General features: G+C 40.3%; 1 protein-coding gene across 4 annotated transcripts in view; it reads right to left on the bottom strand.

Moving 5' to 3' along the window:
- The window catches only part of unc45b (unc-45 myosin chaperone B), a 46,371-nt gene that overhangs the window by 18,894 nt on the left and 11,843 nt on the right, over positions 1 to 15,634 (bottom strand). For all 4 annotated transcript variants that reach the window (XM_007892644.2, XM_042332855.1, XM_007892645.2 and 1 more), the window contains 5 exons: positions 15,523 to 15,612; positions 13,861 to 14,028; positions 7,945 to 8,113; positions 7,157 to 7,327; positions 3,819 to 3,990 (listed from right to left, as the gene is read on the bottom strand). In XM_007892644.2, coding sequence (XP_007890835.2) covers positions 3,819 to 3,990; positions 7,157 to 7,327; positions 7,945 to 8,113; positions 13,861 to 14,028; positions 15,523 to 15,612 — 770 coding nt within the window. The remainder of the gene's footprint in view (positions 1 to 3,818; positions 3,991 to 7,156; positions 7,328 to 7,944; positions 8,114 to 13,860; positions 14,029 to 15,522; positions 15,613 to 15,634) is intronic.

Raw genomic sequence — 15,634 nt, 5'->3', positions numbered from 1 at the left:
CCTCCTACCTCTCTGCCTTCTCTCACCCCTACTCCACCCCTCCCGCATGCTCGGGCCCTGACATGTGACTGTTCAGCGCTTTGTGACATCCTCCCGACGTGAAAGGCGCTCTATAAATGTAATTTTGTTGTTGTTTGTTGTTGCTGTTGTTGTTCATGAAGGGAGTGGCAGGAGAGGAAGGAGCAAAGCTGGGAAGCAACGACTGGTTCCAGGACCTTGAAAAGGAAAGTTGGAGATGGGTCCAGGGAGGGTTTTTAAGGACAGGAATGATGACTGACGTTTTTAAAGGGGTGGGAATGATTCCCGTGGACAGGGAGAGGTTTATGGTGTCTGTGAGTAGGCATAAAAATGTATGAGGAAATATGAGCTAGCACCAATTTAGCCTCAAAGGCCCAAATGCCTTCATTTCTAAGATTCCATAGGAGGCGGTGGAGACTCATGAGCATTATAAACACTGGCGCAGACTGGTTGGATTGGATTGTCTGTTTCCATGGTCTATGTAAATCTATCTAAGTTGGTCACGTATTTAAATAAATGAGGTGCAGTAATAACTTATTGCAAGATTATTTCCTGTTGCATGTGGGAAGGGACGAGTTTATTTATTGCCAGGTCATGCTGTCTCCAATGCCACTACTACTGCCACCAAAACTGAAATACTTCTCATGTATTCATTCACTTCATGGCTCTTTGTAGGACATTGCTCTGCACAAATTGGCTGCCGTGTTCAGTTTTGAAATGAGAGGTCTAACAGTGGGTATTATAGAATTTTTAAGATATTTAGATGTCAGCCTGGCTCAGTTAGTAGCACTCTTGCTTCTGAGTCATAAGAGTACACAGTTACTGTACTTTACAGTAAATCCTGTGAAGCACTTTTATATGTTTTGAAACATGATATGTTTTGAAGCGTGCTATATCAAGAGGAACGATAATTATTATATCATTACAAAAGAGGTTCAAATAAAAGAGGTCCTTCAGGTATTTACTCTAATTCTTCCAAAATCCCCTCTGTACTATATACTGTACTCATTAATACATTGAGTTTTGTCATTAATACATCAATATATTTCTTAAAAGTGTCCTACTCTCAAACACCTTTCCTACTCCAGCTGTCAATTGCTCTCTGTGTAAAGAACAGTGTCTGTCTAAACTTGCCCTTCACAAACCTAACTCTATACCCTCATTTCCTGTGACAATGTTGTACCTGTTTATCTTCTTCGTCCAGTGCTGTGCTCCCCCAGCATAGGATTGGAATATCAGCTTTAACTTATGAGTTCAAAGTCCTGACGTGGGACTTAAATCCACAGCCTTCTGACTGAGAGACAAGAGTGCTGCCTACCGAGCGAGGCTGACACCTAAATATATTATATAACCCTTCAAGGACCACTCTGAGACCTCTCTTTTCAAAGCTGAAGAGCCCTAGCTTAGTTGTTCTTTACAATTGATCCTGCCAACATCCCTCCAGCCTAATTGTTCTTATCTATAGCTTCATGGCGCAGTGACCAAACTGTGCACAGTACAGATACAGCATAATATCAGGAGATTTTAATACAATTGAAAATGTAGCAAAACATCCTGTTTGCTTTGTTTATTGCCTACTTACTCTGTTCAGCCACAGTGAGCTTTCTGAAGCAGTAAGGTTCAGTGTAACTAGAGTACTTCGATTTACCTAAAGGCCCACTTTTAATGGCTGATTATTAAATGGAATAACATTTTGTACATGTTCGGTATCTGCCATAATAACAACAATGGTGAACAAACACTTCAGCTTCACCTAAGTTCTGCCAATTGTATTACCCTGAACAGTTTCAACAGGTGAAGTGTTGTATTTTTTTCACTCTTTGAATTAAAAACTCAATTTTCTAGATCCTGCGTAAATGCATACAACATTTACTGAAACATATTAAGGGACTGGATGGACCTGTTTGGGGGCATTGTTGTAGTTATTAATGAAGCTGTTTCCTGAAAGAAGCCAAGGCCTATTCTCTCCATGTTATACCAGGAACAATTTCATAATTGCATGCTCAAAATAGCTGACGAGTACTTAGAATTTTAACTGTAACTCAAACACCCTCCTTAAGGCTCAGATGTAAATCATGTGGTAGAAGTTCATTGCAATCTAAGGAAGCTCTGTTGCTTTAAAACAGGATACCTTTCATTCAGCTGATATGTTGTGTAATGCAGTAACCAAAGGAATAATAGATATCGTGTCGAACTGTAACAAAGCTTCTGTATGCTGGTCTAGCTGGCTCAGCATTGGCAGTAAAAGTGCCAGTAATCCAAAGTGATTATAGGCTACTGCTGATGGCAGTCCAAATACAAAACGCTCTTGAGTTTTTGAAACCAAAAGTATCTCAGTCTTAGCGAAGTATATTTTGAGTAATTGGATTATCAGTCATGTGGTGCATTATGTATGACTATAAGAACTATAGAAATGTACAGCACAGAAGAAGGCTAATCCGAATTCAAGATCCTCATCCTCACCTACAAGGCCTCGAATTCAAGATCCTCATCCTCACCTACAAGGCCATTCACGGCCTTGCTCCCCCCTACCTCTCCGACCTACTATCCCCCTACCTACCTGCCCGTACCCTCCGTTCCTCTGGCTCCGGTCTGCTCCACATCCCCCGCCCCAACCGCCCTACCATCGGTGGCCGGGCCTTCAGCCTCTCAGCCCCTAGGCTCTGGAACTCTAACCCCCAGTGCCTTCGCCGCCTCCTCCCTTTCCTCCTTCAAGGCCGGTCTCAAGACCTTTCTCTTTGACCGTGCCTTCAGCTCCCCTCTCGACTCTCTAACCCCTCCTCGCCCCCTCCCCCTCACCCTGACCATTTCCCCCCTGCTCGGGCCCTGACCCAACTGTACAGCGCCTTGGGACGTCCTCCTGACGTGAAAGGCGCTCTATAAATGGAATCTTGTTGTTGTTGTAATCCCATTTAATTGTCCTTTCCCCATACCTCTGTAGGTTAGTTACTTTTAGATATTTATCTAGTTCCCTTCTGAAAGCTTGTGCAAGTTGTGCAAACACATTCATTGGATAAGATAAAATAAAAATGCCAAAGAAATTCATATTGGGGAGGCTATATCAGTGATATGGAAGAGTGGTCCATTCCCCAGCACTAATGCTCCTTATCTTGGGGCCTGAGATTTCTCATGTTCTTAGGCTTAAGACATTTGTCTTACTGTTTAAAATCATGGCTAATTTTACAAAACAATCTTAAATTTGATCTTCATCTGGAAGTCAATTGTCCACAGTTCATTTTTGAGTAGCACAGGACAAATAGCTTCGAAATGAAATGGAGTTAAGAATTTTTGTGCAAAATTCTCCGCGTTCTTAAATTTTAAGACAAGGGCACAAGATGAGCAAATTAAAATTTAAACAGAACAGCTATCCTATCGCAATGCAATCAGCATTATTTAAAATAGAGGATTTCAGTGTAACTTGTTTATTGAAAGTAACAGAAGACATCAGTGCCTTGTTTGCTTGCAAGTCATATCTGTGTTGAAGGAGTTCAGGGTTAGTTTTGCAATTATGGATTAATCTGTTTTGGTTTTGTTGAGCATTCTCTGGAGGGGCCTCCATATGCTGAGTTGATATCTTGCGTTTTGACTCTAAAACATTAAAGCATTTGATGCATATATTTCCAATTGAGATGATCATTATTAAGTAATATAATTACACAATTTAAAACAGAGGATTTCTGTATGATTATTTTATGTTTGTGGAAGGAAAAAACAAAAATATTGCTCATGCAGCCCACGGTCATTTGTCGAATGTGGCATCTGGCCCTCGATATCCAAAAGGTTGGATCACCCTGACTCACGTTACGTAGTTTTCACAGATCGTTCGAAAAGTGGCTCTTTCCTCATCACATCTGAGGTCACAGTAAATATTGTTGAGAAGGATGGAGGCAGTGAGGCAGGTATTTTGTGTCAGAGGCAGGCAGTTTGGTAGCTCAGGGATCTGCCCAGCTACTTTCAAGATTTTCTTCAAACCTGGAAAGTAAAAATAATTATGAATTAGATCTACAAAGAAGCTGATACATTTAATAGAAGCTGTTTTCTGCTAAATGTGTTCTACACATATTGCATGTCAGGGGAAAAAAACAGGACAATGATAAAAAAAGATATAGCTAAACTATACTTTGTTCAGCAACAGCTGAAACACAACTGCTGGAGACAAAGACTTTTGGTTCCTTAATTCCTATTATCTAGACATTTAGAGATTTCCCATTGATGCTTTGCTCTCGAGCAATGTGTGCAATGCAGGGAAAAAGACCTCTAAGCTTTTCGTGTTCCTTCATTGGACTTATGCAGAATTCCAGCATGCCATTTCCAGAGACAATCCTCGCTAGTTCCACTTCCAGAGAAATGAGAAGCACTGAACCCACCCTGCCTGGCAACCTATTCCAGTCATTGACTACTCCCTTAATAAAGAAAAAATTCCTGGTGTCTGTTATGAAATTGCCTTTTGCAACTTTAAACTTGTGTTCTCCTCTTCGACTGTCTTGGTACATCCTAAAGTAAAATGTTCCATTCAGCATTGGAATAATCTCTCAAAGGGATGTCTACTAGCAATAAGGAGAGAAAACAGTTCTATCATATTCTTTTTCCACTGTTGTCCATTGCTCTGTGCAGGAAAAGTGCCATTACGTTAGTAACACAGATAGGAAATGGCCTGTGACGTGCCCTCTTTCACTAGCCCAAGGAAACCATTGTCATGTGCCTCAGATTCTTTTAATTACTTTATCAAATAACTTAATGCAGGATTAAAGTGTAACCTGTAATAATAATGAGTATATATCATAATAATGCTTGCATTTGAGAGAGCATCTTATCACAATGTTGAGAGGTCTCAACGCACTTCATAGTAATTAATGTGAAGTTTAGTCACTGAGTGTCAGCCTGGCCCAGTTGGTTGCACTTTTGCCTCTGTCAGAAAATTATGTGTTTGAGCCCCATAAAGGGTCTTGGAGCTCCTATAGTCGAAGCTGACAATCCAATGCAGTGTTGAGGGAGGGGGGTGGGGCTACATTGTTGCAGGTGTCATCCTTTGAATGAGACATTAGAACCGAGGTCCCTTCTGCCTGTTTCAAATGAATGGTTAAAGATCTCCAGGCAGTATTCGAAAAGAGAAGGGAGTTTCTCGTGGTGTCCTGGCATATAAGGCCCCGAATTAAATTGATTATTTCACTTCATGGCTGTTTGCCGGATAGCTGTATGTAAATTGGCTGCCACGTTCACCTGCAAATACAGTCACTTCACTTTATGTATCCTGTGAAGCGCTTTGAGACACCCTCTCAACTTAAAAAATACTGTGTCAAATGTAAAATTATTAATTATAATAATCTGTATTTGATATAGCACCTTATCACACAGTCAAGAGGATGTCTCAAAGCGCTTCACAGGATATACTGTAAATTGGATTGACTATTTTGTGGGTGAAACAAAATTATTATTTATTTGTAGGCCTTCAAATGCCGACAAAAGATTTTAAGTAGTTGACACCATCCCCTGAATCCCAAGTGTATGTTACAACTTGAAATACACCCTTGTGTGGACAATCTAGACTTGCTTAACATTTGAAAGATTTCCCATTGATGCTTTGCTCGCGGACAATGTGTGCAAAGCAAGGAATAAAGCTGCTAAGCTTTCCTGTGTTGCTTCATTGGCTGACACTTATGCAGAGTTCCAATGAGGTCTGTGACATAGAGTTTCACTGTGGAGTAATACATTTGCTTTGAAATTTCTTGTTCATTTTCAGCAAATTAAGCATCCGAGGTGCAGAGCTAAGGGGATTTAGTTTAGCGATTCTTCAAGGTTTAAGGGAATAGAGAAACAAAATAGGTAAAATCAAGGAATAGTGGTTCGGTAGTGCCAGGCTTGGGTTTTAAAAGCCTTTTAATTGTACATTATAACATTTCAGGATATTACTATGAAATGAGATGACTGAATCATTCCAATTGTCTAGAGCCCAAACCGCAATACAAAGATTATATGACTCTCTCCAAACTGGCATGGTAGAAGGAGGAAGGGGGGAGAGAAACTAATATAATAGCAGCACCTAAGTAACCAGTTTGTCTTCAATCTGTTTGTGTTGGCCTCATTATATGATTGTTCAAAGAGTTGTTAAAGTGCGCTGAAACTAATCCAGGTATTGTAGTGTCATGGTGAGATGTTATATCATCTCAAAAAATCTTTTAATCCTTGGGGGAATGAAAGGTTACACGACACACTATTATAGAATTATTGTATTATCTAATGGCTCACGGACACATCATGTCAAACTATTGCCTCCAATAGAGCAGGGTGAGCCAGCAGCCTGGAGTCCTATTGGAGCTATGCTTAAGCCAAGCCAAGCTGAAAATGTATCCTCCTGCCCATATCCATTGATTTGCTAACCACTATCAGTGTTTATGAAGTGACAAAAATCTTTGTCATTGGTGATGCTGGTCTACACTTAGAACTATAAGAGGCAAGTCAGACAGCTTTTTGATCCCAAGTAAAGGATTGTTATTAATCAAAGCTCATCAACTCAGGGTGGATGAGACCAGGACACTGGACTCATTTGAAAAGCAGTTTAATGTGTGATGGTGTAAACCACTTGTGTGAATTGAAGAGGTGTAGAACTGGCAGTCTGCAGACACAGGACCTGCAAAGGGTCTGAGAACTAAAGTGGTTTTGTAACTGAAGTAGCCTGCCAATTTACTTTTGCCCACTGAAAAGAGTCAAACATCCCGCCTCAGTCACTGAAACGCCACCACCAGTATGAGCAAAGCTTTCCCACTCCCACTGCAGAGATCCAAGTCGTTAGCATAACGCAGCAGGCACTTGCACCAGTTATTATTATTATTATTATCATTATTATAATAATTCAGTAGTTTCTCTTCCAATGATTTTACTCCAGCAAAAATATTAAAGGATATGGGGAAAAGGCTGGAAGTTCCAAAGTTGAATTAATATTGAAGAATGCTGAAAAAATGACAAGTTTTATCGAATGACTTGCTTCTGCACAGAAAAATTTTGATTCTATGTGTCTTTGACGAAAACCCATTAACCTCACCTTTTCACATGCACTGTAAAAACACAAGTTATTTCTTTTTCTCATTCTTTCTCTTCTCTCTTTCTAATCAACTTTTTGAAAAAAACACACAATACTCACCCATATCAACCGCATCCAAGCTTCTGGTGTTATCTTTAGTATCCAGATTCTTTCTTGGTACATTTCTGATGAGCAGATTAAGGGCTTGATCTCGCCCATGACCTGAGACATTCTTGTTGACCAGCATCTCTAAAAGTCGTGCTATGATCATTTTTTCATCTCGAGTTGTGTCTGCAGAATAATATATATCAATAAAACAGCTGCAAAACATCAAAAGTGCTCTCTTGATTCGCGGTCAATCAGAAGGTTTAACACGCTGTTCTTCCTATTTTTAATGTTTAATTAATTAAAATCAACTTATAAATAAACGATTAATTCTTCACAATTATTAATACTGGGATACTATTTTATCATCGCTCTACAAAATACTTTACAAAATACTGTCCTGGGTAGAAATTTGCGACTGATTTTTTCTTGATTTTGCACTCGTCTCCCCCTCTTTTCTCTTTTAGTCACTCATAACGTTGTCTTGTTAATGTGACCTCCAACCAGACATCTTCCAATGCTAGCTCTTGAAAGAATCATTGATAGATACAGAGGAGATACAGAAGACTGATGTGACTGCCAATTTTTCTTCCCTGCCTATGCACTGACATCAGTTAGGCTGAGATCAGAGCCTTATTTAGCGTGTGGAGTCATCAGTGTAAAAAGCAGGTCCTACTGTGCTGTGGTCTTCAAACTCTCTAAAGGATTAGAATGATAATATACGTCAGCTGCAGCTGCAATCCATTAATGCTCAACTCATCAATACTTTACGTTATGATCCACACAGACTGACTGATAGTTACCCAGCAGCATAGCTTCCTCCTTGCCACGGGGATCCTTCATGTCTTCTCCACTAAAGGTCTCCAAGATGGTCTGCAAGAGGTTGCAGGTGGACAAGGCAATTTCTTCATGATCTAGTGCCATGATACTGCAAATCTTTTCCAAATTCACCAAATGCATTATAGCGCAAGCCTGTGAACACAACATTGCCAGTCAGACAGCAAGCTTAACATCCCATCCAGGAATGAGAGAAATCAGAAGTTAGTAACTCCTGGTCGTGAACCATGAAGTAACTTCATGTCGTGAAGTCCTGTAGCTCAGTGGTTAGAGCACTCGCTTTGCAAACGAGAGACCTGAGTTCAATTCCAGGCAGGGCGAAACCTTGGGCAAGTTTCCTTACTCCACACGCCTAATAATAATCCCTCCAAAAAACAAAACAATAATAAATTGGTCATTTTCAATCCATGACTGTTTGTGGGACATGCTGTGCGCAATTGGCTGCTGCGTTCGCCCCACAAATATACAGTCAATTCCTTTTACAGTGTGTTCTGTGAAGCGCTTTGGGACGTCCTCCCTACGTGTAAAGCGCTATATCAAATGCAAGGATTATTATTATTACTATGTCAGGTGACTGCAAATCACTATGCATGGGAATATTCAAACCCAAAAGTTCCACGTATCCATGTCACCCACTTTTGGAAATTTCCCTGTGTCTGGAATGAAATGCACTCTCTTTCCAAAGAGAAACACAGTGTGTTTATCTAATTCCAGAGAGTATTAGAGTACCTGAACCAAATAAAACCACATAGTTTGACATTGAGAGCACTGTTATGCAACCTTATCGCTGTTTGTCCAGCTAGGGCCACACTACCTGTTAAGGCTTTGGTTTGCACAGTTAACAGGAGTTGAGCGGGAAGAATACTTGCCCCCATTGACTAGTCTGCCCTTCCAAGTCCTCTCGATGAGCCAGACTGGATGATCTGTCATCAACAGTGCCTTTGTTTACTGCAGACCCACCTGGCTCAGAAACTAGGTGATCAAGACTGCCACAGAGGATGGGCTCGATTCCAGTATTTCGTTGTTAGGCACGTCATGTTGGAAGCAGATCAGCCTGAAGGAGATCTTTCATTTTCACCCCTCTCCTTACCCCTCGCAACCCACAAGGATAATCACTAGTTGCTCATTAGATGTCAGACAAGTGTATTTGAGGTCCCAGGAGGTGGGATAGTAGGTACCAGAAACAACTTGCGAGCTTCCTGGTGAGCAGCTCAGTGAGAGTGAGAGCTTTGCCACCATCCAATCAATAGCCAGTTCGCTGAGGTTCATCCAACAGCAGATGGCAGCAATGACAAATGACCAATAGGGTGACGTGCTTTTTCACATCAGTCATTGACTGTGTCATTGGGGATCACTCCTGTTTAGTACATCCCAAAAAGCCTGTGTTTGGAAAATGAGGCAAAACACATAAAATGATAGGTACTCAAATAAGAAAAGTTGGGCATGTGTTTTGTATGCAATTAATTCATAGTTACATCAATGTTGAAAGCTTTTCCTAACCCTTTCTGAATTACTTTGGACCGTACACCTCTGTGGATTTTTTTGATGAATTACTGAGCACATTTTCATCCTGCTAATTTGTGGGAGGCATATGCAGCAGATGCTGTGATAATTCTTATAATCCTTGCACTTAATATAATGCCTTATCACATTGTTGAAACGCCTCGACGTGCTTCACAGGATTTTACCATAAATCATATTGGCTGTATATATTTTGCAGGCCATCGCAGCAGTCAATTTGCACATAGCAATGACTCACAAACATGTGTGAAGTGAGACACTGGGGCTTGAAGCCACAACCTTCTAACTCAGAGGCGAGAGTGCAACCAACTGAGTCAGGCTGGCAACATGACATCAATTATCACAAGAATTTGGAGGGGATTCGGGCTTGTCTGTAGGGATGTCTCAATTGATGTCTCAATTTGGAAAATTGTTCCCAAAATGGAACGTTTTGATCTAATTCAGTTACTGGGGGTGAGCAGGCCTAACCCCCCAAAAAGGACATGCTACATTCCTCCCGCCTCCCCCAAACACCCGCCCAAACCACCCAATCCTAAATTATATTGCTTCTGTTTCATTCACAGCACCACATTCTAGTGGATTTGCATTTAATTACATCAAAATATAATTGCATAATGTATTTTTCCCTTCAGGTAATATATATCCTCATTCACCTTATTGCCTTGACATTTCTCTTTGCTTTCTGCTGCAAAGGACGCAGAATTAATACAGGAAGCAATTGTTTCCCGCTGAATGTTTTATGCAGTAATGTGATACGTTTACTGGTGAGGTACCATTGAGAAAAACAATCAAGTGAGTTTGAAACGGTCATAGGCCTGATCCCTATAGACGTGTTGTCCACAAATGGCACGTCTTTAAAATAAATAGAATAAGATTTTGTTATTTTTGACTGTGGGGAGTACATTACATTGTTTGACATGCACTGAATAAGGTAATTTAATTGCAGGCACATCTCAGAAATTCAAACACGCCAGAGTCAAAGGAAGGTGGAAATCAATGCAAATGAGTTCATTAATATGTATTTGCTTTGCGCTGCTGAATAGAATTAAAAAGAAGCGGTATTGTCAATATGATATCATTTATATTTATGTAATGAATAATACTTGAATTTGATATAATACCTTATCATGCAATTGAGACACCTCAAAGTGCTTTACAGGATTTTACTGTGAAATGTAGTGGCTTGTATTTGTAGACGAATGCACCAGTCAATTTTTGCCCATAATATTGTCCCAGAAACAACCATAAAGTAAATGACCATTTTTTGGTCATTCACAAAGAGGTGGGGTGGATGGGGGACAAGTACTTGAGCACTTTCAATGTAAAGTCGTTCACCTGCAGATATAGTGGAAGCCGCTTAAGCTGGACACATCAGGCTGAATTTTTGGTTTGGCTTAAGTGGTGTCCGAGGCTAGGTGAAGTTCTCTTCCCTCCCAGTAGAGGGGTGGTGGCAGTGCCTCCTCTCTCCTATTGCAGTTCCCAGTGGACAGGAAGGAGACCAATTAGCGGTGGCGGCTCCTACGTGGTTGACACCCTGAAGCCGGTTGTGAATAGATAGACTCCACCCGTTCATAAGCAGTTCTAGCTGTCAATCAATCACGATTTGACTCTTCCTATTCCCTCCCTTGTTTCTGCCCCGTTCCTCCACGCGCCCCCTCACTGATTGACAGCCTGGAGCCACTTGTGAATGGCTGGAAACCGCTGCCAATTAATCACGTTAACTCTTCTCACCTCCATCCTGGAGACGCACATGGCTGAGTGGAGCCGCTCGAGACACAGAAGGTGGGAAGGAGTGAGTAGACGCAGCCGGGACCAGTGTGGCATTTTGTCCGGATTAACCGGCATATTTTAAACAGGCAAGAATATAAATGAATCGGGGCTGGGGTCTTTGTATGGGGTTAACTAGTATCCGGCTAAAGCAGCTTTCACTGTATGCAGTCAGCATCCCACCAGCACTGCACTGAAGTGACAGCATCGAACACTCATTTTGATCGGCCAACAAATTAATTTTTTTGATTGAATATTTCTTGATACATCAAGAAATATTCAATCAAGAAAATCCTCTACTGATCGAACACAGACTTACTTAGATTATTACAACTATTCGGGGGTGGGGTGCGCCTCATGACAACGCTACAGGCCAGAACCAGCCCATGGGCTGTAGTTTGGTCAGCACTAGCAGAGACTATATGTGTTCCAAGTTGTTCCTGATGTTGGCCTTGAACCCACAGCATTCTGACTCAGAGGCGAGAGTGTGCCAAACTGAGCTAGGCTGTAAGGCACTATATCAAATGCAAGGACTTTTGTTGTTAGTATAAAGTACTTTATTACCAAATATAGACCATTCATTTCATGGATGTTTGTTCAAGCATTCTGAGACACTCCTGACATGAGAGGCGCTATATAAATGCAAATTGTAGAATTGTATTCTATTGTGGGAAATTGACTGCCCCATTCGCCTACAATAATAGTCACTACACTTTACAGTGAATCATGTGAAGCACTTTGAGATGTCCTCACGACTTGAAACACATTGTATCAAATGCGAGAATTATTATTATTTGCTGCCTTAAGCTTAACTTTGAAATGCAATTTTCAGAAGCTGAACATCCTGTTTAATAATTTATTTGCTATTTCAAGATCAGGAATTCCTCTGCTAATCAGGTTTGACAGGAAATACATTATATCTGCCAGTAGGAATAGTAAGCTACCTAACGATTATGGATAACCAATGATCGTTTTTATTCTAAGAGCTACAACCTCATAACACACCCTCCCGCCTTCAGTAGAGTTAAGATAAGGAATCTCTGCTCTTTCTGACTGAACACTTGCTGATTACCAGTAAGAAGGCTGAAATTCTGGTCAGTGTTATGAATAGCACCTCTGGCAATGCATAATTTCAATGGAGACACCTCTTCTGTGTCTGACACAACTCAATATGCAACACCAATTGGAAAGGCAGCCCGATGCTTTGTCAATTAATATGGAAGAGATTCAAGAATGCTTTTGTGAATTACCTTCATTCATATTATAATTATTAATTCTTGCATCTGATATAGTACCTTATCGTGTCATCGAGATGTCTCAAAGCACTTCAAAGTTTTTCACCGTGAATGTAGTTACTGTTTATTTGCAGGCAAATGCAACAGCCAATTTGCACACAGCAGTGTCCCATAAACAGCCATGAAGTGAGTGACGGATTTTGTTTGGAATTCCCAAGTGGGGATATTGGCTCATTAGGTTTTACAATAATTAGTCAGGTTAGAGATAGTTGAAATAAACAGTAGGCTGCTTATGGGAAAATGAGCTGCTAGAGGGTAAGTGTAAGGGTGAAAAACATGATGTTTCACAACAGCCCTGCATCTTTGAAGATGCTGTCGTTTGGAGGAGATGCTAAATCAAAGTCCCATCTGTCTGTTCAGATGGACATTAAAAATTCCATTGCACCATTCGATAAGAAAAAAGAGAATTTCTCCTATGTCCTGGCTCACAATTTTGTTTTGTTGACCAGGACATCAGAAGAAACTTTCTCCTCTGTTCGAATAGGATCTTTAACTTCCCCTGAACAGGCAGGCCGGCACTCGGTTTCGCATCTCATCCGATGGACGGCTCCACCAACACTGCAGCGCGCTCCTAGTAATGCCTTGCAGCATGAGCCTAGTCTATGTGTTCAAAGTCCCAATGTGAAATGAAAGACCAATTGTATCCTGTGTCCTGGCTAACAATCCCCCAGATACAATTGGTCTTTCATTTCATGGATGTTTGTAGAACATTGCCGTGTGCAAATTGTGTCATTGTTTGCCTACAAAATGTAAAATCCTGTAAATGTAAAATCCTGTAAAGTGCTTTGAGTCATCCTCCCAACGTGAAAGACCCTATACCAAATGCAAGGATTATTATTACAATTTAACTCGCTTTGTAGCGGTAAGATGTAAATAGGTTTCAGTGATGGGTCAAGCTGCCACTTTACTTATGTTATTTTTCTTGATATATTTGAGCTTCCCCAAATAGCTACTTTTTGCAGGAGGTTGATATTTTATTCACCGGGTATTTTGTCAAGCTACCTATAAATAGTCTTATTAACAGTCCCAGTTTCACCAATGACTATAGGAACTATGTCCTTATTTTTCACATTGTAATAATTCGGGACAGCCACATCAATCATACTACATGTTTAATCTATTTGATTCTTTATGATAATATCTGTTCTGTTACAGCTGATTGTCCTGTCTGTATGTACTTGTGTAATTTTTTTATTATTATCATTTACATTATTGCTGCTGTGTGGAACAAAAGCTCTTGTGCAGTCATTTACTCCTTTAAATTGTTAGAACACTTTACTCAGTATGGTTGTCACTCACCCTTGCCTTGTGCCGACTGCACATGCCTGAAAGTGTTCTTATAGCAGCAAGGATCATCTCTGGGTCCTTGGTTTCAATGAGACGCAGCAAGAGATCAACACCACCATTTCTGAAAATCTTTTCAGCTCCAGAATCCTCCCTCGCCAGGACAATCATATTGCTTATAGCCTGCATAAAGAAATTATATTTGGGGAGAAATGTTAAACTAATATTTGGAATAATACATACATGCCAGCTCTTTATTGTCATTAAACAAAAACGTGCAATTTATTATCTGAGAAAATACCCTTTTTTGGCTAAATCAGTTTGAGATCATAAATTAAAGTTTTGCTTTCCATTTCTTTTGAAGTAATGGGTGCGAATAATAATCAATTGCTTTGTAGCAAAATATAATAATAAATGATCCTTAGATTTGGCATAGCAAGGTTCTTATTATAGCAACGTTCAGGTCAAGAGGATATCCCAGAGTGCTTCACGATATTCTGTTAAGTGCAGTGACTGTGTTTTGTGGATGAAGTGGACAAAATCTCTTCTTCACTGCTGTATGTTAATTTTGGCATCAAATTGATGGAATTAATCCTGAATTTCTGCAGTGGTAAAAAATTTCATTGTTGCCCTCTGCTCTTTGGTGACATAATGAAGGAGCATTTTGTATGAATGCAAAGGCATTCCCTGAAGTCTGACAATACAACAACAACAAATTGCATTTATAAAGTGCTTTCATGTCAGGAGGATGTCCCAAAGCGCTGGGTTTGGACCCAAGCTGGGGCTAGGGTATAATATAATGCAGTTTAGATTTATTTAACGCATTTCACATCGGGAGAATGTCGCAAAGTGATTCACAATGGTGGATGACCACCCATGCTGAGGATGGGAACTGAGGTGGATCTTATATTGTAAATGTGATGTTGATGATAGATAATCTTTATACCTATCATATATTATATATATATATAGTTAATTTAACACCCAAAAAATCTGAACCAGAGGGAAGAGAAAATGATGATAAAATAAGAATAATGATGACACTTGCTTTTGATATAGTGCCTCATCATGTCGAAATTTCTCAAATATGTTTCTGTGAAGAGTAGTGACTGTGCATTTATAGGCAAAAGTGGCAGCCAATTTGCATACAGTAATGGCACACAAACAGCCATGAAGTAAATTTATCAATTGATCTGGAGGATTGTTGGCCAGTACACCAGGAGAATCTCCCTTCTCTTTGCAAATAGTGCCATGGGACGTTTACCTTCCACCTGGACAGCAGACAAGACCTCAGTTTGATGACTCATCCGAAGGACAGCACCTCTGGCAATGTGACACCTCTCCAGTACTACACTGGAGACAAGGAAGTTAAAGTTCCAACATGGGGCTTGAACCCACAATCTTCTAACTTGGAAGGGAAAACGGTACCAAATGAGCCACACTGACACATTAAAATAACAGCATTTACAATTCCGCAAAATGCCCGGAAAGAATAGGGAGAATTTGGAGGGCTTGAGGGTGGATTTATTGAGATGAGAAATGTGATATGTGATGTGAATGTTGAAAAGTGTGACAAATCTGCCACCAATCATCAACATGTTTTTGAATATATTGAGCAAAGAAATTGGAAAAAACACATAAAAGTCTCACCCTCGACCAAACAAGAGGAAAACAAACCTTTTCTTTCTTCTCTTTGTCAGTGTTCTCATCAAGTAAGACCTCAAACATCCTTTCTACTCTGCTATCTGTGGAGAACTGAATTTTCAGCTGTTGAAACAGGGAAAAAGTC

This window comes from Callorhinchus milii, unplaced genomic scaffold, assembly GCF_018977255.1.
Source record: "Callorhinchus milii isolate IMCB2004 unplaced genomic scaffold, IMCB_Cmil_1.0 Scaffold1, whole genome shotgun sequence".
NCBI lineage: Eukaryota > Metazoa > Chordata > Chondrichthyes > Chimaeriformes > Callorhinchidae > Callorhinchus > Callorhinchus milii.
This window is presented reverse-complemented; position numbering and strand designations above follow the sequence as displayed.